The sequence below is a fragment of the Simochromis diagramma genome, unplaced genomic scaffold (assembly GCF_900408965.1).
Source record: "Simochromis diagramma unplaced genomic scaffold, fSimDia1.1 OVJJ01000371.1, whole genome shotgun sequence".
In the NCBI taxonomy this organism is placed as follows: domain Eukaryota; kingdom Metazoa; phylum Chordata; class Actinopteri; order Cichliformes; family Cichlidae; genus Simochromis; species Simochromis diagramma.
Window position 1 is genome coordinate 4,672,832 of NW_024386920.1, and position 26,433 is coordinate 4,699,264.

The following is a 26,433-nucleotide window of genomic DNA, read 5'->3' on the forward strand; positions in this document are numbered from 1 at the left end:
AAACAAAAAACAAACAAACAAACAAAAAAACCCCACAGTCCAGCTATCAGATTATCCCCTACTCTTAATAGATCTCTAAGTTTGAATCTGCTGTTTGGAAGCAGTGCATACATTTAGAGTTCTCACAGAAGACTAGGCTTGGGATACACTAGTATTGAATTTGTTGAAGGTACAGATTGTCAAATTTCTTTGAGGCAAATATTATCTTACAGGAACTTCACACTGCAGCATGACAAAAATAAAAATTAAGCCAAGAAATGCTCAAAAGTGTATTTTATTTAGAACAAACACTTAGACTGCATTATGTGTGGCACATTCCCCCCCAAAAAAATTCATTCTGCACCATTATTTGAGCAGCATAGATTCAGGCCATAACATTGAGAGACAAAGTTTAATTCATAAACAGCCATAAATGCAGGGCTTGCTGCTACAGCATTGCTTGGAATAGTAAAACCAGTAGTTTACAAGTCAATGTGGTAACTAAGGCCTTGTCCATTTATATCATAGTTACATCTACTAGCACCAACAGGTATTTTATATCAAGAATTAAAGATTTAGATGTTATTGTCAAAGAATAAAGCTTTAAGAATCTATTTTCATTAAAAAAAAAAAGAAAGAAAAAGAAAGAGAACTAGCTTTGAACAGTCTACAATATTCTTTTTGTGGTCATTGAAGCTGGAATTCCATGGGCTCACTTTAAAAGTTCTGCTTCAAGTTATTGTAAAATTATAATGAACTGGCTACAAAATGGGTGTTTAAATGCCTTTCTTTCACTTGCGCCATCTTCACTGTCTGATATTGGGTAGAAAATTTGTTGGGAAAAATAAGGGTCCAGTTAAACACCATCTCAAGAGGGTCCTCTGCATCAATACAGAATGATACTTCCAGTGAGCACAGGTAACGACAAAAAAAAAAAAATCTCATGTTTTGTTGGTTGTGTAAGAGTTATGACATCAGAGTCCATTAGTGGCATTTTCTTATAGGCCAAATGCCTTCCAGATTTTTGGGTAGAGGTCTCACTAAACAAGATGGCTGGTGAACATTGAAACTATGTTACCTGAGCTTCACACCCGACTCGCCACTTCTAAAAAAGTCAAACACTGCGATTCAAGAATGCTCATGAAAATATAACTACATACTCTGTGCTTGTAGTACTCATGGAGCAGCCACTTGATCATCTGAGGACTTTAGAACAAAAACTGCATCATCAAGAAGGTAGTAATCTCTTGCTATGTCCCCTTCGCAGAGGTATGGCAATCGGGTGAAGGACTCCACCTCAAACCCCACCTTTCGGAAAACCTCATTTGTAAGACTGTTTACTTGCTCCTCCCAAGTCTTGCCTTGAATTTTTATGTATTCCCTGGGACGCTCCCATCTCCCTCCTGGGGAAGAGAGACAAAAAGAGGCTGCTTTATCTGGACAGAAAATGGTTACAGAGCATAACATACAAGCAGCATTTATTTTCAACTGACCGATTTCTAGCCAAGGTTGGAAAGGAATCACAGCAGCCACGATGAGTCTTCCCGTCCCTGGAACCAGTGATTGTCGGATGTCCTTCAGAAGATGCAGGGGATCGTCGCAGCGGTCGAGAAGGTTCAAACAGCTGATCACGTCATACTTAAAGCCTGTCTCCTGCCACGCATCTATACCCAGCAGTCTGATATCAACAGGAGTTTAGCAGGAGAAATAAGCATTCAGTTACAAGAGGTCATCCAATTCAATTCAATCTTTATTGGCAGACTTCATGTCCATAAAAACAAGACAAAACACCCCCCCAACACAAGGTATAAACCATTAAATATATATGTATATAAATAAGTATCTAAAGCATTTGTAAAAATACAAAACCATAATATACATAAAACACAATTACTTAAAATAAATCAATAAATACACAAACACTTTAACCAGTGCTTTCTCAGACTGGATGAGTAATGGGAACCACTCACTGTTGGATCTGTAAGGGCTAAAATTATACTGTTACTCGAACCATCCAGTCGTTCTCTAAAATTGAACATTAGCTTTCTTAAAAGTGCTTTAAAAGTCCAAACACCCACAGCTACAAACATCTGGCTGGCACTACCACTTCTAGGTATCCTGCAAAGGATTCTCATCGCATCATTATATGCAACATGCAGCTTCTGCATGCTACATTGTTTGTAGGATGACCACAAGGGGGCAGTATATAGCGGTGTGCAATACGCTTTAAACAAAGCCACTTTAACTGGAAGTGAACAAAAGCTGAATTTGCGTGCAATAGTATTTGCCTGCACATATACAGACAACGATGTAAGCTCTATGTCATCATCATCATTCATTTGCTCAGTAATAAAGTGACCGAGGTATTTCACCTTTTTATGAACTTCAAGAGTTTTTTGTGCCAGTTTAAACAAAGGGAAATTTAGCCGTTTATCCTGCTTGGTTCTACATATCAAAACAGCACTTTTAGCAGCATTGTACTCAATGTCATATTGCACACCATATTCAGTACAGACATTAAGAAGATCCTGTAACCCAGCACTGCTGGGACTAAAAACAACCAGGTCATCTGCATACATAAGATGATTTATCAATGTTTTACCTAATATACACCCAGTGTTCAATCATCAACATACAAATTAAATAAAATTGGAGACAAAATCCCACCCTGTCTAACACCATTGCGGACACCAAAGGGGACAGAAATACTGCTTCCCCATTTAACCTGCATGTTCTGATGAGCGTACCAGTAAGAGAGAATCCTCACGATGTACTGAGGAACTCCCCGGCTCTTCATTTTATCAAAAAGTTTTCTGTGGTTCACTCGATCAGAAGCCTGAGAGGCATCAATGAAACACATGAGGACAGATGAATTTTTAGCCCTATACAAACTGACTATTTCCTTGAGTGCATATATGCACATGTCAGTGCCGTGCTTTGGTTTGAAGCCAAACTGATTATCCAGAGAAGAGATGAACACACTAACTCTATCAAACAAGATTCTTTCTAACACCTTAGATAAAATACTGGCAAGTGCAATTGGCCTGTAATTATCCAAGCAGCTCACTTTTGCAGCTTTGTCCTTCATAACTGGTACCAGTAAAATACACAGCATTGAGTCTGTTTCACTGGGTTTATGATTCATGTTATATTACCAGAGTACTAAAAGAGGAGCTAGCCTTAAACTAGCATGTTTTAAATGTTCTGCAGTGATGTGATCCAAACCAGAGGATTTATCATCAGACAACCTATATACTTCATATACTTCATGTGTCCTTACACTTATTGTGTCATTACTCATGTCAAAATTGTCCTCATATGGATCACTTTTAATACAGTTAAACAACGCACTGTAATGCTGTCTCCATAATGCTGCAATGTTATCTGCCCCAGAAACACCTTCAACAGTTGATGGTAGAGATGGTTTACAGTTATTAAGAGCTTTCACCTCTTTCCAAAAATCTGCCATATTATTACACAGCATTTTCCTGGCCAAAGAATCTGCTCTCAGCATTTGCTCATTTTTAGTTATAAAGCGAACAGCGTACTTATATCTGGCATTCGCACATTTTTTCTGTTCAAATTCTGGGCCTTGTTTAGGTCTACCAGCCATGGCCCAACATTTATAAGCTATGCGAGCTTCATCATGGTACATGGATACATGTTCTTTCCAGCCAGGTCTGATGTTAGGTTTCTTATGCTTATATTGTTTATCAAGCAGTGTACCACTTTTATACAGAGCAGTCACTATATCATCATACATGGAGCAGAGTAAATGTTTATGCACAGCATTCTTACAGTTGACATCTTTGCACAAAATAGCTTCTTTGGGCAAAGAAATGTTGTTCAGATGTATATCGGTATTACTATGATAAGCTAAGAAATCATCTTCACTAGATGCTGACCAGTCTAATTTTACAGTGGTAGCAATATTATTTCCAGTTGTTGCTGGCATTTGATCCACATTCACAGTAAAACCAAAAGGTATATGATCTGACACAGTTACCTCATACCTAATAGTCATGTTTGCTAAAGCTGCATGTCCATCAGCTGTACAGATACAGTGGTCCAGCCATGATGTACTATGCCAGGCTTCACTTATGTATAGCTATCTGCAGGCAGTAACACTTTGGTAGACAAGATAAGATTATTAACTTGACAAAAGTGAGTTAAGTGTTTAGCAAACTGAGAACTGCTGTCTGTGAGATCAGCATTAAAATCACCCAAAACATATGCTGTAAGTATCGTTGTCTTGAATAAATGCATTAATAAAGCCAGCCTACTGAGGTATTCTTGCTCATTTTGACAAGATTCATAGGGAGTATAAATATTAAGAATGATAAAACTACTATTGTTCTGTGTATATTGTATACCAATACACCAGTCTACATCCAGTCTAATGGGCTTTATCACAGGGTCTATTTTTTTTGTCCCAAAGCACAGCAACCCCTCCAGGTATTCTGCCTCTGACTATGGCTGTGCTGAGATCAGTTGTCGATTCCCCCACTCCCAAAAAACTTGCATTTAGACAGTTAAGTTTTCCTAGGTCCTGTTTGGACAACAATGTCTCCTGCAAGCATAAAATGTCACATTCTGCAAGCAGACTGTCCACAACAATCCGTCGAGCTTTGTCCCCTGCACTCTGTCCCAAACGTAGACCACGACAGTTGTATGATAATATCCTAATAGACATCTTCATGTTAATACGTTGGTATCGCAGTTATCTCCCCTGCTGGATCCACTGAGCTTGGCACAACCGTACCGGGCTTACGAGGTTCATAAAAACGCCGGACCAGAGCCCCTTCAGGCCAGAGTTCAGGATTGTACATTTCACCTACATCATTACATTCAGCAGTAACCTTGAAAGAGCCGAACCTGCTACGTTTACTAGCAATTTTTTGACAGGTCACATCTCTTTTGAGTTTCTCTCTCAAATACAGAGCAAGAGTTTCTGCATCTACATCCAGGGCAAATTTAGTGGCAAACACGCTCACCAATTTAGTTTGCACAGTTCTGATTGTACTCACAGCTCCAGTGCCGATAATCGATACAGGTCCAGGCCTCTTATTGTGTCCAGTGGTAGCAGCATGCATTCCTGAACCCAAATTAACCTTCTCCAGCTTGAGACGAGGCTTGCCATTTTTCACAACTTTACTCCATTGTGGGGAGCATGTAGAAAGCACTGTCTCAACGGGATCCTCCGTTGTTGCTGTAGTTTCCATATTACGACCCGAGGCTGTCGTCGAAGCCCGATCTTGACCACATAGCAACATCTCCGGACAAAATGCTGACACTGCTTGTCCCAGTCCTTGAAGCAGCCAAAGCTCTGGCTTCCTGCCTTTCACGCGGGCCGCCTTTACTTCGACTCCCCCACCGCTCCTCTGCGTGTTTCCCCAGGGGAAAGTGGGAAGCGGTCCCCGACCCCTGAGCATTCAGCGTAACAGGCTCAGCCGGTACCTCAGGCCGACACTCAAGAGCAGTCACACGTTGGTCGACCTCCACAGCATTGGTCATAACTTGCTCGCAGACATCCGCCTGTAGTTTAACTACATGTTTTAAAGCACCCACCTCAGCACACAGCTGGTCCATTCGCCGTAGTAGACAACACACATCCATGCTGGAGTATGTAACAGGCGGCAAATCATCCAGGTGATGAGAAACAAATCTTGGGATATTCTCCCCACACTCATTCAGCACTTTAAGACAGAGTTTAATATTGTTGGCGTCTTTATGCTGTCCTTTATATCCAACGCACCGCTGTGAGGTAGTGGGGCAGAGCTCAAACAAAACTTTCTTGGAGGCTTCAATCCCCTCGGATTCAAATGTGTTCGTGGCCAACAACACAATTTCATCCTGACTTAAAGTTTTGATTTTTACAGCAAGGAAATTAAGTAGTTCATCCTCTACAATTACCCTTCCATCAGTTGTTTTATACATCTCTGGTTTTAATCGTGACCGTTTGAAAGTCGGAGCTACGTCTGCACCACCACCTGCTACATCCGCCATCCAAGATCACCCAGAACTTTCATTTAGTTTAACAAAACAAAAATCCCACACTTACTTGAATTTCTTCTTGCGGAGACGCCTTTTCATGGTCAATGACACTTCAGTTACATAGACCTCCGTGAAATGTGGTGCCATCACGTTTGTAACACCACCATCCCCCGCGCCGAGGTCCAATAGTCTGTCAGCCACCCAGTCTGGCTCGATCCGCATCAGCTGCTGGAACTGGTTCTTGGAAAACACGAACATAGAGCCGCGACCCAGAAACCTAAGAGGGAGCGCAAGTCAGGCAAAGATGGACTACAGGTGAAAGGAAGACTAGTGTGTAAAGAACTCACCCATTAATGGAGGTACGCGATACCAGCGGGCTGAGGACAGTTGAGACGAGAGAATAATAGATTTGGGTGAAGAGATACGTAGACTTCTCTTCACTCTGTTCCACAAAAGCCCTGGTGTCCGCATCCAGCTGGTTTTGGATAAACAGTGGCTGCAGTGATTCTTCCAGTTGGTCAGGGTTGCACCTGTACCACTAAACAAGTTTTAGAGAAAATATGAAATAATAAGGCACAGCTGAAAAGTACAGAAAACATACAGTTGCTGAATACAGTCAAGTGAGCATTGAGGATAAGTCACAGTCATACACATTCTGAGTTCTCATTCAACACCAACCCTGCTGAGTGAACATGCTAACCTTGCTTTGGGCTGATTTGCTGGAGATCTTGTTGTTCCAGTAGTGTTACACTACATTTTATTTGCAAGATGTGCAGTAAGTGCGGGGCCCTGTGCATGTTAAATGAAGGAATACAGCATGTTCTGAAGCACATTGTTCATTACAGTAAGATTATTATCAACAGTCAGTTTTTTCCTCTCAAGCACCACAACCATATTATTCGCCCCGTTTATAATTGCGCAACACTTACAAGTCATCCACCGATACAACCCCGGTGTTGTGCCAAGTGATTTCTGATGTTTTCAATGTATATTTTATACATTTGCCTATACTGGTGAATATGCTGGGCATAACAAGATTTATGAAAAAGTTGTATATAAAATGAAGAAATTACCCGTTTTGCAAGTATATTTATGACTATTAGTGCACCTACATTTTAAATCAATGCAGTTCATATTTTTATAAAACTGTTGTATGTGTTGAAATAGCCAGATCTCCCTTTACAAAACAAAAACAGACATTTTTGATGTCAGTGACACTTGAGATGATACATAAGCGCTATATATAAAAGTCACTTTGCCAAAAACGCACATATGTCTACATTGTGACAGGAATGTAGTTCGTGGCTCAAAATTACCCTCTCATACCCACGAGAAACTTCTTTGACATCCTGTTCACATATTATAGATCAGCAGCTTAAATACGGGGAATAATTTTTGGGCAAATGCCGGAAATCACTTTGGCAAACGATCACTTTTTAGTCCAACATCTGCACAATTGATTCCAACTTTTCAGTATTTCACAAAGCCTCGTTTTACCCTTTACAGAACCCCCACAGTCGCGACAAGGACCATTCGCAGGTAACCTACCTTTGTAACGTCTATCGTATCCAGGTCGCTCAGCATGTTCACCAGGAGAGAGCGGACAACCGGATTTCGGATGTACTTCCCGGTCCACATCCTCTTGATTGAGAGCAGAAAGGCGACGTAACCTACGACCCACCCTACAAAGAGCAACTTCCTCAGCTGCAGAGGACACATAATGAATAAAGTCTTGAGCAGAAGAGGTGACAGAAACCGAGAGAGAAGAGGCAAAGTGGCCAGAGTGCCGTGGTTAATATTAGATGGTGTTAAAGAGGCGAACAGCAGCCACTTGCAAAGCAGCACGCAGAGGCATGTGTCCGGTTACACGACGGCAAACTAACCTGCGGGGGCAAGCGGAGGATTCAACAAGGCCTGTTACCATGTACTTAATCCCACTGTCAGCTTATTACATTTAACTCAGTGCCATCTGTAGGGTGTCTGCCCAATAGGACAACAAAAAGTCAATGCTTTCTCTTCTTTTGGTTTTATTGGAGGCGTTTAAACCGCTTATGCGCGCTTTACCGCCACCCTATGCTTAGGCGTGTCCATTAGACGTGCCAAACCTAAAAAACCCGTTTCCAGCACCTATCACCTCATTATTTAAAACTCAGCATTTATTTAACGCGCCCGTGAATCATTTCCTGCAATATGTAAAAGTTTTCCAGTAGTTTCCTCCCCAAACCACGGCTACATGACATCACCTGTTAGTGAAGTTCAATTTTTAAGCTTTGAGCGAGTGTTCGCTGTAGTCTTGGCACTGTGCAGCCAGGCGTGATGGAAGGCTTGATCTGACCGAGAAACAAGAGCATGCTCACTAGCTAACAAATGGCTGACCAATGAACAAACCCTGGATATGCTTCTGTACTATAAGACTAGAAATGTGTAAATGCACTGCATTTTATTCAACAGCCTGGAAGTAGAAACCAGTCTCAAATGGAAATGTTTAAAGAGGTCACAGCAAGGGAACTCGGGGCCAGTTTTCCACAGACTCCTGGTATCCTGCAGTCTTTTGACAGAGTCACCCTCCACCCATAAACAGGAGCATGTTTATGGTCTGATATAAAGGCTGTTCGACTCTAGGAATGTTTCCTCTAGAAATCTAGCAAGGTCTAAAAATAAATAAATAAATTATTTTTATCGGTTACTTTCACCAATGAGCAAATATGTGAATTTTTCCAACCAAGCTAGCAGGCATCTAAATAGTACACAATTTTGTCCAAATACAGTTACTTCTGGATCAAAATCAAATGCACAACAACACAGTGGCTATTTCTGTCTTTTTTTAGTTGGCATTGATTATACGAAATATGAAGACAATGCAATGTTGCAAGGCCTCAGTTTCAGATAAGACTGCAAAAGCAAAATGGGGCACTGAAAGAATCTAAAGCAATATAGGACAATTTCATTTTTTAGAATTAAAACTTTAATGCCAACAATTCATCCACTGAACTAAAATGAGTCTCACTTTCCCTCTTGTGGAGTCTCAAACCCTATTAGAGTTTCAGCAATATACAATACACGAGAAGTCTTGCTGTGGGTAACAGACAGCCGTGGAGAAACTTTGATTAACTGATTGAATCAACTTGGGCATCATTCATAAAATATGTGCAAAAAAATTTCTGCAAGAAAACACTCTTCACCCGATTACCTCTAAAATGCTAACGATGTTAAAAAAAAAAAAAATTGGGTCATTTAGCATCAGTTTGTCATTCTTCTGCAGTGGCTCAAAGTTGTGAGAAGCTTTACTTTAATTTCATTTGTTTTGCTGAGAGAAGCATCTCACTGAATTCTGTATAAAAGTCTGTCTAGACATTGTTTGAATTAGTTTTTATTACTTTAGGTTTCAAATAATTGAAACACAACTGCACCATGTCCTGTTTTGCTGCTCAGGAGAACTTTTCATGCTTTGCATGGTTAGAACAGCCAGCAAGATGAGTCACATTCCTCAAATCAGTCTGCATGGTTCCTAGTGACTGACCTTGGAAATAAAGAGTTTGTTCATCTCTAGCCTGTTTCTTTCCCAAAGGGAATACTGCATGATAATCCTAACAAGGCCGTGCACACAAAAACAAACTCCACTAAGAATAGTTCAAATGGTGACATTGTGAAAGATATCCCAGATGAATTCACTCAGGGCTTTTAAATACAAAGCTCAAAAGCAACCTTTTTGAATTTGATCTTCAAATGTCTCCTTTCCAAAGCTAAAAACTGCTGGAAGCTGTCACTCATTTACATTTATATCGTTTAGATAAAAACGAAAATCTTATAAATAAAAATGTAACTAGAACCCAAGAGAAGTAGCAGTGGAAGCCTTCTTTGTTGTGAAAAAATATTATATTTTAATTTTTATTAAAGACTATATTCTATATAACATTAAAGTATAGTACAATGTCACACTTAAATTAACAGAAAGGGAAGTGTGCACACCTTTCCTCGACATGGACAAACGCAACCAACAGGCTCTCTGGGAGACATTTCTACAGCAGTGAATGCCAAGGAATTACACGGACCACGGACTTTGAAAACTCAGCATGTGTTACATACCCCGACGGCGCGCGAAGAGATGAGGCGTTACCTGCACCTACAGAAGTAAATGAATTTCAAAGTCTACTACTACAGCTATTTATTTCCGGGGGCTAATGAGCAGAGAAAAAGTGGGCGTGGTTGACCGAACCTGTTGTCTGAAGACCACTTGATGCCTTTGACTTCTTATGTGATAATTTTTCTCGTCTTATTTTGACCTTATAACTTTCTAGCTCCTCTTTTCATCTCACAATTTGCCATTCTATCTTCCCATCTGCATGTTTTGTCTCATCACTTAGATTTTCCCCTCATAATTTTAAACAATTTGTCATACCTTCATTTTCTTTTCAGTTTTTCAAAACTCTCACCATTTACCTTTGTGATTTCATAATGATAGTTTTATTTTTAAAAACGCTGATCATTTTAGCTGATCCTTTTAACATACAAGTCAAATCATGATAATTTCTATAAATCATGACTAACTTTTTTGGTTTTTAACATTTCTGGATTTGGTTTTTCTTTTTAATGGCCGAAATGGACTTTTATACAAGACTGTAAACGCGGGGTAACAGAAAATCGCGCTGCCTTGGATTTGACTAGGAGTAATGTTAGTAGCAGTGTTTCATCAGCAGATGTCGCTACTACATCACCGCTCTTGCTAGCTCTCGCTCACTCTTCTCACCAGCAGGGTCCACTGAGGGAAATAAGCTTCTAACAAGACTTACTTAATACTGACTAAAAATGGTCTGAGGATTTAACTCACACTGCCATCACACAAACAGTCAAATTTAAATTCGTCAAGAAAAACAAAACAAACAAAAACAACTATGGCTAAAATAAGCAATTAAAGTATATAAATGGGGGAAATGGCTCCTTAATAGCGAGAACTTTGCTTTGTAATAATAGTAATAATATTTATTTTTCATAATTATTAATAAAAAAACAACTTTTGTTTCAATATGATGGTCATACAGTAGGCTGGTTACTCACCTCCGTTAAGTTAACCAAACCGAAGAAGGACGCTAGATCGAGTTGTGTAATTTTCCCTTCATAATAAAATCATATAAAAGTGGAAGTCAGACAATCCAAGGGTTATTGCTCAGTGGCGTCAGAAACTGACGTTGAATTTTCCGGTCCGAACATAACTCTGTGCCATCTGATATTGAAAACAAGCAAAAAACAAAGGAAGTTTGACAAGCAAGAATCCAAGACTTGTTGCGCAACTTTACTTTGAAAGTTTCTACCAGAAGTTGTGTCAGTGTTCGCGGGTCTCTTAACGCTGTAAGTCCGTCTCGCGCTACCCTGAGCGCTCTTCTTGCTCGGTTGTGAGCTATCCTATTACACCGCCGTAGTTGAGCAGGTGAGAACCTTTTTCCCTTCTTTAAACCTGTTCATTGTGAACAGACTAAAAAGAGACGGACTCGGTTAATAGAAATACGACAGGATTATAGTAGGAAGGACGGTAGTTGGGACACCTTGATAGTTGAGATTGGTAACTTGGCGAACTAGATTTGAACGATGAGAGCAGACGGCAGTCCCAATGAAATGCGTTCACAAGTCGCATGATCATGTTTTTTTCACTTACAGGCAAATAGCTGAAAATGTACGATAACTTTGAACGAGCTATTGGCGTTTTCCAGTAAATTTCCCTGGTCGGCAAGGACCTTGTTTTCATAAATCACCAACTTTCAGGGCTTTTTCCATCCATCTGTGCTTCACGGTGGTGGAAGAGGGTGTTATAGATTTGTGATGTTGATGTGATGCTATTGCCGATGTTTTGATTTCATAAAGTTCTCAATTTTTTGTATATTGCATTTGTCCGTTTGCTGCAGTGGGATGTAAATGAAATTGTCCCAGTGAAGAATAGAGGTTTGGTCTGCTTGCTATTGAGCTGAATATTGCAGAGAAAATTAGGTCTACAACATATACATGTAGTATATTAGACTATATTAGACTGAAGAATTTCTCGTACAGTGTAGTGCAACTCAAGGATTTGTCACTTATCACTTTGGTCATCCACGATCACCTACAGTGTAACCCTACTGAAGTAAGCTCTCTATCCACTTTAGGCCAACATGCCAATTTTGGATTCCTTGTTTACATTCTGCATTGCTCATGTTAGTGATGGGCTGTGCAGTTGTTTCTGCGTGTAGAGGTGCATGGCTAGTTTTAAACCATGTGCATTGGCATCTATTGCTGGGCTACCCTGCTGCATCATCACCTAGAAGTCTGCAGCAGAATAGCTGAACTAGGTGGAGATCGTGCCTGCAGAGCACTATTTCATCCAAGACAGCCTCCTCCGGACTCAGATTGTTTTGTTTTGCATACAGACAGAATCTAATTGGACACTGTTTGACTCTGTAAAAAACCCTGTTTAATCTGCCTCAGTGGTAAGTGTAGAAACCCAGGGAGGCTGTCTCTATGTTTCCCTGAGATCAATTGTATGGTCACTTTGTGTCCCCCTAGTCTGCACTTGCTAACCCGCACATCTGTGATTTTGAACAAATTGGTTCTGAAGTGGCTCTGCCTGCTGCTTTTTCTCAGAGAGAAAAACACAACTTTTTCTCCCAATAACGTAAGCTGGCAGAATGCCTGGCATTGCTTCACTGAAAAGATGCTTCCTCTTAAAGGTCAGGGGGATGTTATCAGTGAACGGAGACCATGTTGCTGCACGGGAAGAGTTGGAGATTAGTTGCACACTCCAGAGGGACCTGGCTTCCTGGATCAAAGAAAACAAACAAATGCTGGGTCAAGTTTAAGTGGCTTGCTTATTCTTGACTGTATTTAACTACTGAAAATTCGCTTATTGATTTCTTGGAAGGGATTGCATTTTATTTGCCTGTTGAATTAGACAACCTCTTCAATTAGAGCTTGATAATTGTTTTATATTAAAGGATATCAAATAATGGTGCCATTGTTTATTAGGTTTCACAAAATGCTTACTAACTTATCATGATACCCGTATAAGCTGAGCACTTTTAGCGCTTTTTTTTAGTCTTCATTGATGTTTATCTGTTGTGCCACATCACTGGACTTTTATAGTCTCCAAAGAGGTAAATACATTTTCACACAAGTCATAATATTTCAACTAAGGGGAAAAAATCCATCAGCTAGATTTCCCAGAGACCATGAATTCTCTCTTGATGTGATGAGCAGTTGGAAAAGGAGGACAATATTACTGATGCTGTTTGAGGGCAGCTCAGATTGTATCGTTCAGATCAGAATTTCTATAGAGACAGGAGAGGAAAGGGCTTGGAGAAAAGTAAGTGTTGGTAGGTTCTCATGCTAAATTGGGAAAAATATGTTGCTTTAACTCATTTCCAGCTAGCTGTTCTACTCATCCTTGTATTACTGGCTGTTTGGGGTGAATAGCTGGTTTTCCAGTTTTACCTAATTCACGCATGTAATGAAAGGCAAAACTTTAAGCATGACTCAAAAGATTCCTATGCATCACCTTGCCTTGGACTGGTTTACTGTGGAGTTCATCACTCCCTACAAGGTTTGCCAAGCCCTCCACCTACAATAACCTACATCTCCAACAAGCCTTTAACAAACCTACAGCAGCCTCCAGCTACAGCAAGCCCTCCCATGACCTAGGCTCCTTGCTTGGTAAGGTGTTTCAGGCATGTTGAACTGGGAGGAGACCCTGAGGTAGACCTGGTTAGACTGGAAAAGATTATGTCTCTCAGCTAGCATGGCCCCATAGAAGCTGGAGCAGGTACCTGGGAGAGAGAAGTCTGGGCTTCTCTGCTCAGAATGCTGCATCTACAACCTGGAAATAGATAATAGGTGGAAAACGAAAACATGGATATAACTCCAGTGTAGACACTGCTTGACTTTGACAGTCTGTTTAGATGTAATGCATACTCTGTGGCACTACCGTAAACATCTGTGTTATAAAACATCCACGATACGAGTCTGCTCATCCTCTTCTTCAGTGGTTCAGTGTCACTGGCTGGGGGAATCGGCCCGACTGCTGATGGTTTCTACAGAACAATGTCAGAAAGCTGTTGATAATTGACCGTTTTTAATATGAAACGGTGCATTTTTTTGGACTGTGTGGTAATGCTCTTTTCACTGGCTGTATTTTTTTTAAAGTTACCGTGAACTCAAAGTGATTTCATTCTGTTCTTTCTTTCCTTTGCTTCTACTTGGCAGTGTCATGGCAGGTTGGGTTGCAGCTGCTTCCAGTTTGTCAAAAACAGACTGTGAACATTACGCTCAGTCCTGCGAGCAAGTAAAACTGCTACAGAGCTTACTGTAACTTCAAATCAAGGTCATCATCAGGAAGCCAAACAGCGATCAGAGATAATGGAAATAAACATTAGTGACAAGAGGAAGAAGACGTCCTTGACCACCTCACCTGATGCGCTGTTCCCTCTAGATGCTGCTCAGCCCTGCATTCACCCGCCTCACCTCATTGCTGGGATTTAGCAGCTACCTGTAGCTGAAAAGACAAGATAAAAAAGCCTTGGCGGCTGCCTGCGATCAGTTTGTGTGTCTGTGGTTAGGTCTGTAAACATGGGAAAAGAACAGGATCTGCTGGTGGCCGTGAAGAATGGAGATCTCCTGCTGGCTCACAAGCTTCTCTCTAAAGTCAAGTGCAATAAAAGCAGTAAGTATGGAAAGGGTGGGGGATTGCTTTTGTATGACTATTGTGTTTGTTCTTTGCTCAGAGCCTGGGAATATATATTGTTTACACTGTGAAATCCAACTGAGATAGCAATGGCGGAGTTCCTGCCATCAGTGTTGTTGCTTACTAAACCAAGTGGAGTCTCTTTGTGATAATCACAGGATCAAGTTCAGCAGCAGACCACAAAGCGTGGCCCTCCCTCTGGCATTTAGTTTGGGGACAATTTGAAACTAAGTGGATTCAAACTGCGGCACAACACGAGCTAATCTCCTAAATGCAGACCCCAGCAGCTCCTGCCTCTTGCTTTGTGGGGTTTACGGGGCTTTCTTTGAGTCTTATCTGCTTAGATTTGAATTGGCCGACAAGCAAGCTCTCTTTATAGTTGCATTGTTTTAAATGACAGGGTTCTCCCTTATCCATGTCTGGGGAGAGTAGAGGCCAAACAGACTGTGAAGCTGAAGCTGCCTCTGTTCATGGCGTTATCTGTTCTGGGCTTTCATCAGGATGGTTGGCTGTTCAGTGACGAGTGTTGGGAACAAAGCTGTGGCTGTCAGGAAAAAGCCTGTTATACACTTTCCACACTACACAGGCAGCGAGCATTGCTTTGTAGAGAATATTAAAAGTGATATTGTCTGTCTTTGTGCTGGTGTGTATTTCTGTTCATGAAAAACCAGCGACTGTTAGACTGGCTGAGGCAGTGCAGCAGGGGAAAGTGAATGAGTAATGTTCTCTGCTGTTTTCTAAACGACCAGCCTGTAGCAAGTGCTGCATCTGTTATGAAAATGCAGCTTTGGAGCAAAATACAAAACTGTGGATGTTCATTTACATTTTTCTGTTTTTGCTATGAAGTATGAAATAGTTACATACAAGCAGCCCATGTAGGCTAAACTGTTAACCAGTCATTTCAAAGCAGCTACCCTGCAATGCTGAAATTAGTTGCATTTAAATGAACTGCAATTAACTTATTTTAACTGCAAATTTCTATGACAATTTAGTATATGGTTAAATTCTGTGATGCCATCTGTAGATGCTATATCTGTAGATGCTATATATATGTGTATAAATACCACCCTGAGAAAAATTCAAGTGCCCTTTCAACTCAGCTGCCGATTGATGTTTGCCGGCATTAAAAACGACCATGTGCTTGTGGGGGATGATTGAAAATAGTAGATGGGTTTTTTTAGCGAAAGGGGTTTGAAAAGTTGCAAAATTAGGTGAAAGTTGCAAAGTTGCTCAAGTTGCCTGCATTGATGAGATGAACATGGGGTTAATTTAGAGAGGAGGGGAGAGCGAGGGTTCACAGAGAGTGAAAGCAAAAAGATGCAAACAGCAGGACAGCTTTTGTCAGCAACATCTCTATTAATATTTTAAAGACAACAGCAGCAATAAAGCAACAGCACACTCCTTTGACTGAATGTGGCAGTCCATGTCGAGACAACTCTTTCATTTCTTGTATTTAAAAAAAAGGTGAAAGCAATCCAGCATTTAAACTGACATCAGAGAAAGAAAGTATTCATGTAATTTTTAGAAACTCCACGTACATGTGCAGTTACAAATTTCAAACTGAAGTTGTACATATGTAAAGTGTTAGCTAAAATACTGAATAAGTGTTCAACAAGCAATGTACTCTATATAATAGGGGTATGTATTGGCAAGAATCTGGCGATACAATATGTATCATAATACAGGGTAGACGATACGATATATTGCAATACTAAAAGCCAGACGATATTTGTGTTTAGTAGGACTAAATTTAATTAGGAAAACTCAAGTAAACAGTCCAAACTGTTTAATGCTTGACATGAAACATCTGAAACAAAAACACTCTAAGTTCAAAATGAATGGAGAAATTAACATCTGCCTTATTAGAAGTCATGTCAAATAAACAAACAAAAACTACTTTACTGAAATATCAAGTATTTTTTAACATGAAAAAAGTAAACATGTAACACTGAAGTCTTTCTAAGTACTATGATTGTAAAATACTTATCCAAAAACTGCTCTATGGAGCATCAAAACAAAGTACTTTTTATGTGACCTTAACATAAACAAATATAAATCAAAAATGAAATTGCTTGAAGAATCCATCCAAGTAAACATTAACAAAAAATGTAAAGTGCTATTACAATTAAGTGTTAATAAAATAAAGTACAGCTCTGCAGTGTCCATCAATGGAACACTTTTAGTACAACCTGAAAAAAGGAATTTACTCATCTAAATAAGTGCTTATGAGACTCAACCAAAATGTCAAACATTCTCATATCAGAGATTTTACATGTGTAGTGTTTTCTCAGTGTTTATTTTTCAATTTCCAGATTTTTGTGCAGGAATACAAGCTGATCGACATGGTCAGCTCTCAGGACACTTCTCTGTGCATTTACTATGTCTCCTGCAGAGGAGAAAACTCTCTCTGCAGAGACACTTGTTCCAGGAATGCATAGGAAACTCCTTGCTACTTTGGATAGCTGAGGCAAGTCTAGCCGCGAGAGCCATGTTTGGTGCATTATCGGTAACAACAACAACAAGGTCCTTTGCGTTCAATCCCCATTCAGCCACAGCGTCAGTTAGTAACGCTGCAATGTGCTCACCTGTGTGACTGTCATGCATGGCTCGGGTTTGTAGTACATGAGACTGAAGGTTCCACTGGTCCGTTATGTGATGTGCTGTAACAGTTACGTACGATTCAGTGGCTCTCGAAGTCCAAGCGTCGCATGTCAGAGCAACTGTCTCAGCCGAGTTGAGAGAGTCCAGCACTGTCGCTTTGACTTCTTGGTACAACTTTGGCAGAGCGATGTCCGTGATGTGTTGTCGAGAAGGAACGGTGTAACGGGGCTCCAGCGTTTTAATCATATTACGAAATCCTTTATTCTCCACAACACTCAGAAGGCGCATGTCTTTGCAAATAAAAACAAGTACTGACTGCGTTATTTTTGTTGCACGAGTTGAAGTTGCTGGTAGTTTCGAAAAGTTAACTTCTTCAATTGTCCGTTGAGAGGGATCACCTCGTTTCGTTTTAAAATTAGCATTTGACGCTACGTCGCTATGGTGTCTAGACACGTGTGTTCGTAAATTTGTTGTGTTACCGGAATATTTGACTCTGGCGGTGCAGATTTTACAGACTGCATAGCTCTTGTCATAGTCTTTACTGCCTTCTTTTGTCCTAAATCCAAAATAAGTCCACACATCAGCTTTGAAAGCTGCGGGGGCCGGCTGTATCCTCTCCTCTTCAGTCATCAGTTAGCTAGCATCACACACGTCCACTGACTGTTCTACTTCGTTCTTTTGGCAAACTAGACGCTTCTACAGTTATCGCGAGACCTCGTTTTTACGTCATAGTGAAGGCGGTAAACTGCAAACCAGTGGCCGGAGTTTGAATTCCAACATACAAAAGAAATAAACAGTAAATGCATGTCATTTTTCAATTAAAAAAATCGGTAACAGTGATTTTAAATATCGATTCAGTATCATTGCGCGAAATATCGCGATATTTCGTTGTATCGATATTTTCTTACATCCCTACTATATAAGGACACAAAAATATATAAAGAAGACAAACAAATGTATGAATGCATAGAAATATGTATATTAACAGAGGTGTAAATCTGAGTATATAAAAAGTAGAATTAAATTGATCAAATTAATTACCTTTTTATATCCATGTTAACAGTATGTTTTAATGTGCAATATTTAATTTGGTATATGCTTTTTTTTAAAGCACATTTAGGTTTTACAAATGTGTTAGTGTTGTGTATTCTTTGCAGCATATCCTCTGGTTTTGTTTAGTGAAAAAAAAATACTTTCATTACTCATTTGCTTGTGTGCTAAGTAAAACCTCAGGCTGTACTAGACCTGATGAGAGAATTTGCACACTTTTATGCTTTCCACCAGCACAACAAGAGCACGAGTGTGATATTGCTGTTCAACAAAGTGTGTATCTGTTGCACCAGTGGACTGAAAATTGTGTTTGCTGGGATCAGGACTCACAATTTAATATCAGTGATGGAGTTGTTTGTCATTTTTGTCAGAGCCTCCACTGTCTGACAGCAGCTACGCAGATCCCTGGAGCAACAGGGAGCTCTCTGATGTTGACCTGAATTAGCTAACATTTACACAACTGCTTATCGATATGAACAAATCAATCTGAATTCTTAGTGACCTGCTTTGAAACTCCCTATGATAATACTAGATTAGATAGTTGCCATTGGTGCTGGATAGTAAATCAGGGGATCATCAGAGGCACTCAGGTTTCATGCTAAAATACTTAAACATATTGCTATAAACCTTATTAAAATGGTCATTTCTGCTGGAATTCAACTTTGAAAATTGCTTGGGTGGCTGAAGCTAAGGTGGTAGAGCCGGTCACCTACAAACTGGTTGGTGGTTCGATCCCTGGTTGGTGGTTCGATCCCTGTCTGCTCCAGTCTGCATGGCAAATATCTGTGGGCAAGATAATAACCCCAAGTTGCTCTCTGATGCATCCATCTGAGTATGAATGTGTGTGAATGTTAGATAGAAGAGCGTAGAGAAAAGTGCTTGTGCGAATGGATGTATGAGGCAAGTTGTGTAAAGCGCTTTGATTGCTCAGATAGAGTAGAAAGGCACTATAAAGGAACTTGTTCATTTACCATTGGTGAAATTTGTCACACTGCGTACCTAATACAGTATAATAGATATTCCTCTCCATCATATTAATGCTCTAATATAGACTTTTGTGGTGCAGTTTGTTGTAAGTCCTTCTCTCCATCTTCTATACTTGTCTGCAGCAGCAAAATATATCTTATCAAGGCTAAAGTTGGATTTATTACGGTAACCTGGCCAGAGGTGGTTGGATGTCTTCATTATTATTATTATCATTATTATTTTATCATTTATGGTGTTCCTTGTTTTCCCTTTTTAAACATTTGAAACATTAAAAAAAATATAATTAAAGAAAATTAAATGTGATCTTTTTGACAATCATATTAATTCCCTCTAAAATTATGAGATTATTGTTTTTACCAAATGTAGCAATTCTGAGATATAGTTGGACATTTTTACTTTACATTTAGACTGTTATTTTCCATCCTTCATCTGACTGTAAGACACAGTAGGAGCTGTGCTGTTCCTGTGTCTCACTTTTACTTCTCCCTGCAGCCTAAAATGCTTTTGTAAAAGAAATGGATGCAAAGCAGAGAACTGATCATGGGATTGTTCCAAAACACACTGTGATACATCTGGTAGAAACACAGATGGGTGGGTGTGATGAGCTCTGGCGCCTCAATGGAGTCAGATTTCTGTCTAAAAGCAAAGGGACTAAACACTACAGTTTTCAAAATAATGGACCACAACTAAGATGCAACAAGTGTAATTTTTTTCCCCTTTGCACAGATCAAACGAGCCTCAGCTTGTACACAAACTAACGCAACAGCACCTGACATACAGTGAAAGACAAAACAGGGAGAATGGATAAACTGTCTGCTTTTCAGCAAAGAGATAAGTGCTTAGTTTGTAACAGTGCAGGAGGATGTTTCCTCTTCTCTCCTTTTGGTTATTCTTTAGGAGTTTGGCAACCAAAATGGGCACACAGGTACAACTTAAGCTGTGCCTACACTGGAATTAATTTGCTTGTCGCGCATCACTTTGAAGCTGACAGCTAGTTGCTCGCGGACATTCCAGCCAGTTGTCCAAACAGTTTGAGTGAGGAGTTTTTCATATTGTGATGCTGTTACACCCCGCCCTCCACACAGACCTCGCTGAAACCTGAATCCTGCTTTAAAGCTGTTCTGTTTACATATCTTTTCAGAGTTAGTTAGCAATACACATACGAGGTAATAATGACCTGGTGCAAATAACACTGAAGCTCAAAACAAGCATCATGTCTTTTAAGTAAGTTGCGACTGAAAAGCAGTGCTGTTTTGAAACAAATTACAGTAATCTGCTGCTAAGGATATTATAATAGCTTTATTGCCTCTGTGAGCTGTGTGTCCCAGCCTCTCAGCCTCAGCTACTGCTATAACTGTTTATTAGTGGGTGCAGTCAGTGGTTTAACTAGATTCAATTTTTTTTTAATTCAAAGATTCATCTCAAAACATTTGTCAAATATGTTAAAAGTCTGAATATGAGCATTACTCTCAGCGTTATCTCTCTCAGTGCTGGGTTTAGGGACCTCTGCCAGTGAGGGCTTGTCCTGAAGGGGATTAGCGATGGCACTGTGGCTGTCTTGATGGACAATGAGCTGAGAAGGGAGGTTTCTTCTCTCGATCAGCCATCTGCTGACTTCAGGTTAGGTGCTCAGTCAATTTAGCTGGAATTACCACAGCCGTTTTCTTTTTGCTTAGCTGTTGCAAGCAAAGTGTATATAGATACACAGAAGGCTGTAGGCTGTGGGTAGCAACTCAGATTCACAGCTTGACCCGTAAAGTCATTTTTATGTGGGTGTTGTTTGCCTCACCCTGGAAATTATTACTAGAGGTTTTTCACAGGCCTCCATGATTATAATGTCTTTCATTGTAACACATGCTTGCTCTTATCTTGACCCTTGGTCCAGCCCACCCTTTTGTCACAAGTACTAAATACAAGGTTATAGTTGGGCAAAGAGCAGCAACACAAAGGCAAAAGAGTATACTGTGCTATTGCATGCACTTTTAGATGTGTATATAATATACTGATAGCTCACCCAACAGATATTATGCCAAAAAAAGTCTGCAAGTTGCAGGATTATGTTAATTAGAGGTTGTTTTTGACTCATTTTTGATTAATTGACCAGCTCTAGTTTAGCTAATAATCTCCAAATATCAGCAATAAATTATACCACCATTATATCTTAGAGTGAAACCTATATTTATATGTTTACCCTAGAATATATATATATTTATCACCAAGGTGAGGTTGGGTGGATTGTTCTTTGGCAGGCATGTGGTCAAAAATCTCCACATACTGACTATATTGGTATAGACCTGTCACAGGTACGTTAATATAGATTTAGACCTTATACATAACAATGAAAAAAAAGATCATTGGTGTAAAATTGAGTTTGTCCAACAGCATGGTTCCGACTTGTTCAGCTCAAGCCAAGATGTTTAAAGAGCCTTCGGTCAACAAGATCTATGTAGAAAAAGTAAAATTTGCAAACTTGCACTTGCTCATGATCACAGAGGTTCTCTGACACGGTCCTCTCTGTGCAGTGTGTAACAGTTTGCGGTCAGCTCTCCCAAGGCTGCTAACTGGGCCGTCTTCACCCATAATGGTGGCTGTGGGTTAGTGGTGTTAGCTGGTTTTTTTTTTTGTGTGTTTCAGTTATTTAAAGTTGAAAGAATTCCGTTGTAAAAAGACTGATGTTCAAAAAATTACATGAAGTTCGTTAAGTTTTAACAGTGTTAGCACATAGCTAAGATAAGAGTTGACCAAAATAATAATATTTGTGATTATTATTATTTGTGGTATAAAAGGCTTCCCTTAATGTGTACGTTGACTTCTTTGGAGGTCTGTGTTTATTTGATGAGTCGCTTTTCTTTTTCATGGGCTAAATGTTCAGAATCAATTTGATGAAACACTAAAAGACTTTTAAACATGTCACTTTTTATTTTATTAAAACAATTCCATGTAACAAAAGGTGGAAATAAATATCAATCAAAAAATATTGTCTACACATTAGCTGTTTTAAGCATATTAGCGTATTAGAGCAGAAGTCAAGGTAAGCTTAGAAATAGCTTGTGAGCTACATTGCTGAAAAGCTATTGAAAAATGATCTAATCTTTTTCAGTGTACTCTAAATAAGATCAGACAATATTGCACAAACTACATTTTAAAGAAAGTTGTGATTCTTGATGTTTTAGAAGGTGGAAGTATAGAAAGTTTGCCACTTTGCACAAACTACTTTTTAACACAAAACTATAAAAACAGTGACATTTTGTGAGTTATGTGCGCTCCACTGAGATTTGTAAGTCTTTTTTATGGCTGCTAACGAGACCACTTGTTTCTCTGCTGCGGAAAAGCACAGTGAAATTTATTGCAAGAAATTGGGCTTTCTGATTGGGTGCTTGCTCAAAATTTCTGCTCATACTACAAAAAGAAGTTCACACTTCATACCAGGCTTCCTACTGATTAATCATTAATGACCTTTCTACAAAACCATATAATTTCTAAACACTAGTTTTCTAAACAAATGTGGGGATTTCACATCTTTCACATCACACAGCAAACCTACAGTATAGTCTCATTAAGTATTGTGTCAATACTGTGGTCTTATTTTAAGGTCTGTTGGTAGTATCTCATTTTGACATGTTTTCTTTTTTGTTCTGGGCTGGTTTACAGTCAAACTGGCTCTTTACATACAAAGTTAAACCTACAGATGTACAGATCAATCTAACCCTAACCCTAACATTTAACTACAATATGTAACTGCAAAGGTTAGGTGTGAAAATACCTAAAACACCAGTCAAAAAACTCTAAATACTAAAGGCTACCAAAAGTGAACGTAGGATTAGATAATAATTTGCACAACACAGTTATCAGAAGTTAGTTCATAGTTAAATGTTAGTCGTTCAGGCCTGAGGAGCAGGGTTGAGGACGTGAAGGGCTGCAAACTGAAGTGTAATTTATGGTACCAGAAATTTGTCCATCTGTGTACGCAGGGGTGTCCAACTCCAGGCCTCAAAGGCCGGTGTCCTGTAGGTTTTAGATCTCACCTTGGGTCAACACACCTGAATCAGATGGTTAGTTCATTACCAGGCCTCTGCAGAACTTCAAAACATATTGAGGAGCTCATTTAACCATTTAAACCAGCTGTTTTGGATCAACGACACATCTAAAACCTGCAGGACACTGGCCCTTGAGGCCTGGAGTTGGACACAGGTGAACAGGTTTCCATTTGTCCAGTTAGCAGAGAGGGGTTTTCAGTCACTACAGACGTTCTCACTTGCTGTTCTCCGGAGTCCTATCTTTCTAAAATGTAGTCTTAAATTAGATGAAAATTAAAAATGTAACTTTTTCAAAAAATGACAAGGATGGTGTCAGAATTTTCCTTAAAAATGCTAATGAATATCGAGTATTTCCTGGGTTTCGGCATCAAGTTGGAAACTCTAGCATTGCTACAACCCTTATAGAGTTAGATCTATTTTAAGATGAACAACAATTTCCATAGCTACAACTAAGATCTATGCAAAAACCTGCTCAGACAACCTTTATGTAATAATTCCTGCTAGAGGTATTGTAAAGAAGTGTAGTGTGTATGTCAAGAAATGTCTCTAGCATGCCAAAGTTAAGTCAGAAGAATCCAAACCTAATGCTTAGCTATAAAAGTCTTGGTTTCAGCTTGTCTTTTCTAAAAACAACCCCCACTTACACTTCCCTCATCCCTGTACCTTGATTTAGGGATAACCCATCTGGCTAAATGTCAGATTAGAAGTCTGTTAGACTTGAACGAATCTAAGTGTCTGTGTCTGCATGCAATTAAGTGTCTTTGTGCAGACTGCCACATGTGTGCTGTGTTCTTGAGTATCCAGTAGTAGCACATGAATGAATTTCACTTCTTTAACTTTTGTCCCGTCTCATTAGTTTTGAGTCTTCAGCAGCAGGGTGCTGTAGTTAGCCCATTAGCTAACCGGCTAACTGGGCTAATCAGTCTTCTACTTTATTACCCAGACAGCTGGGTGGCAGCCAAGTAGTGTGTGACAAGCTCTGGAGTTCACCTACTCTTCTACACACATTAATCCTGACCCCTTTCCTTCCCTGACAGATGGGATAGCCTGTCTAGGATTGCTATTTAATTACTAAAGTAATTAAGTAGCATGTGTGTGGTTCCAATAGACAGCACCACTTAATCTAGCACAACTAGGCTTTTATTACATGCTCCAGGCAACACATAGCCCCGAAGATGAGTTCCAATTCCAACTATCTTCAGGTCTATTATGTATTTCTTGCTAAAAAGAACAAGCTGCCAGTCAGGCAGGTGAATGATTGTGGCATTCAGATTGTGGCTACGGTGTCGCTGCCTCCACATGCCCTGGAACAGTTTTCTTGTGTGTGGATATGAATCTGTGATGCAATGAAAGAGAACAAATCTGTATCTGTAGGCAGCGTAGTTTGACTTTGTGGAATTACTTGCGTGCTTGTATAGACAAGGACATGTGATTGTCTGACATGGAGGTGTTTCAGTGTTTATTTACTGGAACGTGTATGGACGAGGAGCATACTTTCCAAATGCATCTTGTAGCTAATGAGCATCAGCAGGAGACGCTGTTCATGTTGCTTTGATCCTCTCAGTTTTCTCATTCTTTTCTCTTTTTAACAAATTCATTTACATTTTATCATTTGCAACTCTTCATGTCTCTTCCGCTGATTTGAATGCAAATAAAAATCCCATCCTGTGCTGACTTTGTACTCTGTTCATTGTAAGAAGAACTGCCAGGATAACAGGATAACAGTGTCTTGGATGAACAGATCAGTGTGTCTATGTTAGGCATCTGTGACATGGAAAGAACAAGCGGATCTGATGTTTTTAGGTTTTCATTTTAGTTGTTTTTCAAATTCTGGATTCTCAACAGCCCAACAAGGATGCAGAAGGATGTGAGGTTTCTACGATGTGAGACTTAAAGTGTAACATTATTAGAACTTTATCCCTTTATTCCAGTGCCTTAAATGCTTTGAGTGGCTGTCAAAACTCTTTTCCCCACGTTGTTTCTATATTTGCCTATAGTTGAATGTGGAGATGATTCTCTTCTTTATAATAATAATGCTGATAACTGTTTTAAAGATATTTACATAGGCACTCGAAGCAGAGATAGTAACGTGAGCGTCACATTGTAGCTTAGATACATTTGTGTTTTAGTCAGGTTACCTCTAAGCTTGCAAATGCAATTCAGGTCATATGAAATAGTAATTTTTCCCATGCCTTCTGTGCTTACTTATTTGATATATTGATTAATATCAAAGCAAATAAAATGTCAGTTAATTAGTATGGATGATGGGGTTTGTGTCATGGCTGTTACGTTTTGTTTGATTAGAGCAGTCCGTGGTGTTGTAGCTTCTGTCCTGGTTTGTGTCCTAAAAGAAGAGTTTGGGATCTTATGCCTAATTTGCAGAGAGGACAAACTGAACTCTCTTCTTAAGCTAGAAAGAAATATTACAGCTTTTCCATCTGTGTAGTAGAGTCGGGCTTCATGTAGCTGTAGCTGCAAGTTCAATAATCATTTGATAGTTAACTTAGTGGAGGGGGTCAGTAGCTCGTGGTCAATTGATTTTTGTTTTTTACACCTCAGCAGCTGGATTGGAAAAAGCCTCAAGGCTGTGCTGCTGGCACGATTTTGAAAGTGGAGTGAGCAAACAGCTGGTGGAAGATGAGTCATTCAAACTGTACTTTGTGTCTTTGCTTGATAACAGTAAATACACAACAAATGACCCAGGTAAGTTACCTTCGAGGCTGTAACCCAAGTACAAATGAAATAAACCAAATATAGAGCATACAATTAAAAAATAAATACGATTTGCAAAAACGGGTGCACACAGCAGACTCCTTAGACAACTCCACATCATCAAACAGCTGATTATGAGGTTATGAGCCAGCACAAGTTGTGCAAGCAATACACAAAAGTTTTCCAGGCTGGTGAACTTTTGGTGACCGGTCTCATATTTCCTCTAGTATTTGGAATGACTGCCTCGCCACTCAGTGAAGACAAAAGAAAGAGAAAGGAATGTCTCCTTAGTCAATCTATCATAATGTTTTTTGTTATTAAGAGGTGTTTCAATCCTGGTATGTGGCTCTTCCTTTGCCTCTTCAGTGGTAG

General features: G+C 39.7%; 2 protein-coding genes across 6 annotated transcripts in view; one reads left to right on the forward strand and one right to left on the reverse strand.

The window, feature by feature from the left end:
- Positions 1–256: 256 nt before the first annotated feature.
- On the reverse strand, positions 257–10,167 carry mettl9 (methyltransferase like 9). Of its 3 annotated transcripts, none has more exons than XM_040036862.1 (6): positions 10,060–10,167; positions 7,522–7,677; positions 6,321–6,511; positions 6,041–6,250; positions 1,473–1,657; positions 257–1,382 (listed from the first exon to the last, which is right to left on the reverse strand). In XM_040036862.1, the coding sequence occupies exons 2-6, from the start codon at positions 7,609–7,611 to the stop codon at positions 1,156–1,158; spliced, it is 903 nt and encodes a 300-aa protein (XP_039892796.1). In that variant the 5' UTR covers positions 7,612–7,677; positions 10,060–10,167; the 3' UTR covers positions 257–1,155. The 3 variants fall into 3 exon arrangements, with proteins under 3 accessions (XP_039892796.1, XP_039892794.1, XP_039892795.1); XM_040036860.1 differs by lacking the exon at positions 10,060–10,167 and adding an exon at positions 7,857–8,009 and having other exon boundaries at positions 7,522–7,704; XM_040036861.1 differs by lacking the exon at positions 10,060–10,167 and adding an exon at positions 7,857–8,006.
- Positions 10,168–11,288: 1,121 nt separating this feature from the next.
- LOC120736605 (caskin-2-like) overlaps positions 11,289–26,433 on the forward strand; it is a 53,097-nt gene continuing 37,952 nt past the window's right edge. For all 3 annotated transcript variants that reach the window (XM_040036849.1, XM_040036850.1, XM_040036851.1), the window contains exons 1-2: positions 11,289–11,398; positions 14,197–14,653. In XM_040036849.1, coding sequence (XP_039892783.1) covers positions 14,560–14,653 — 94 coding nt within the window. In that variant the 5' untranslated portion in view covers positions 11,289–11,398; positions 14,197–14,559. The remainder of the gene's footprint in view (positions 11,399–14,196; positions 14,654–26,433) is intronic.

What these genes read in the sequence shown, in the direction of transcription:
- mettl9 (XM_040036860.1), bottom strand. Translation starts at nt 7,692, where the DNA reads ATGTGTCCTCTGCAGCTGAGGAAGTTGCTCTTTGTAGGGTGGGTCGTA. An exon ending in TCGCGTACCTCCATTAATGG is followed by an intron (nt 6,251 to 6,320) that starts GTGAGTTCTTTA and finishes GCTCCCTCTTAG; the next exon opens with GTTTCTGGGTCGCGGCTCTA. An exon ending in CTCCGCAAGAAGAAATTCAA is followed by an intron (nt 1,658 to 6,040) that starts GTAAGTGTGGGA and finishes TGTTGATATCAG; the next exon opens with ACTGCTGGGTATAGATGCGT.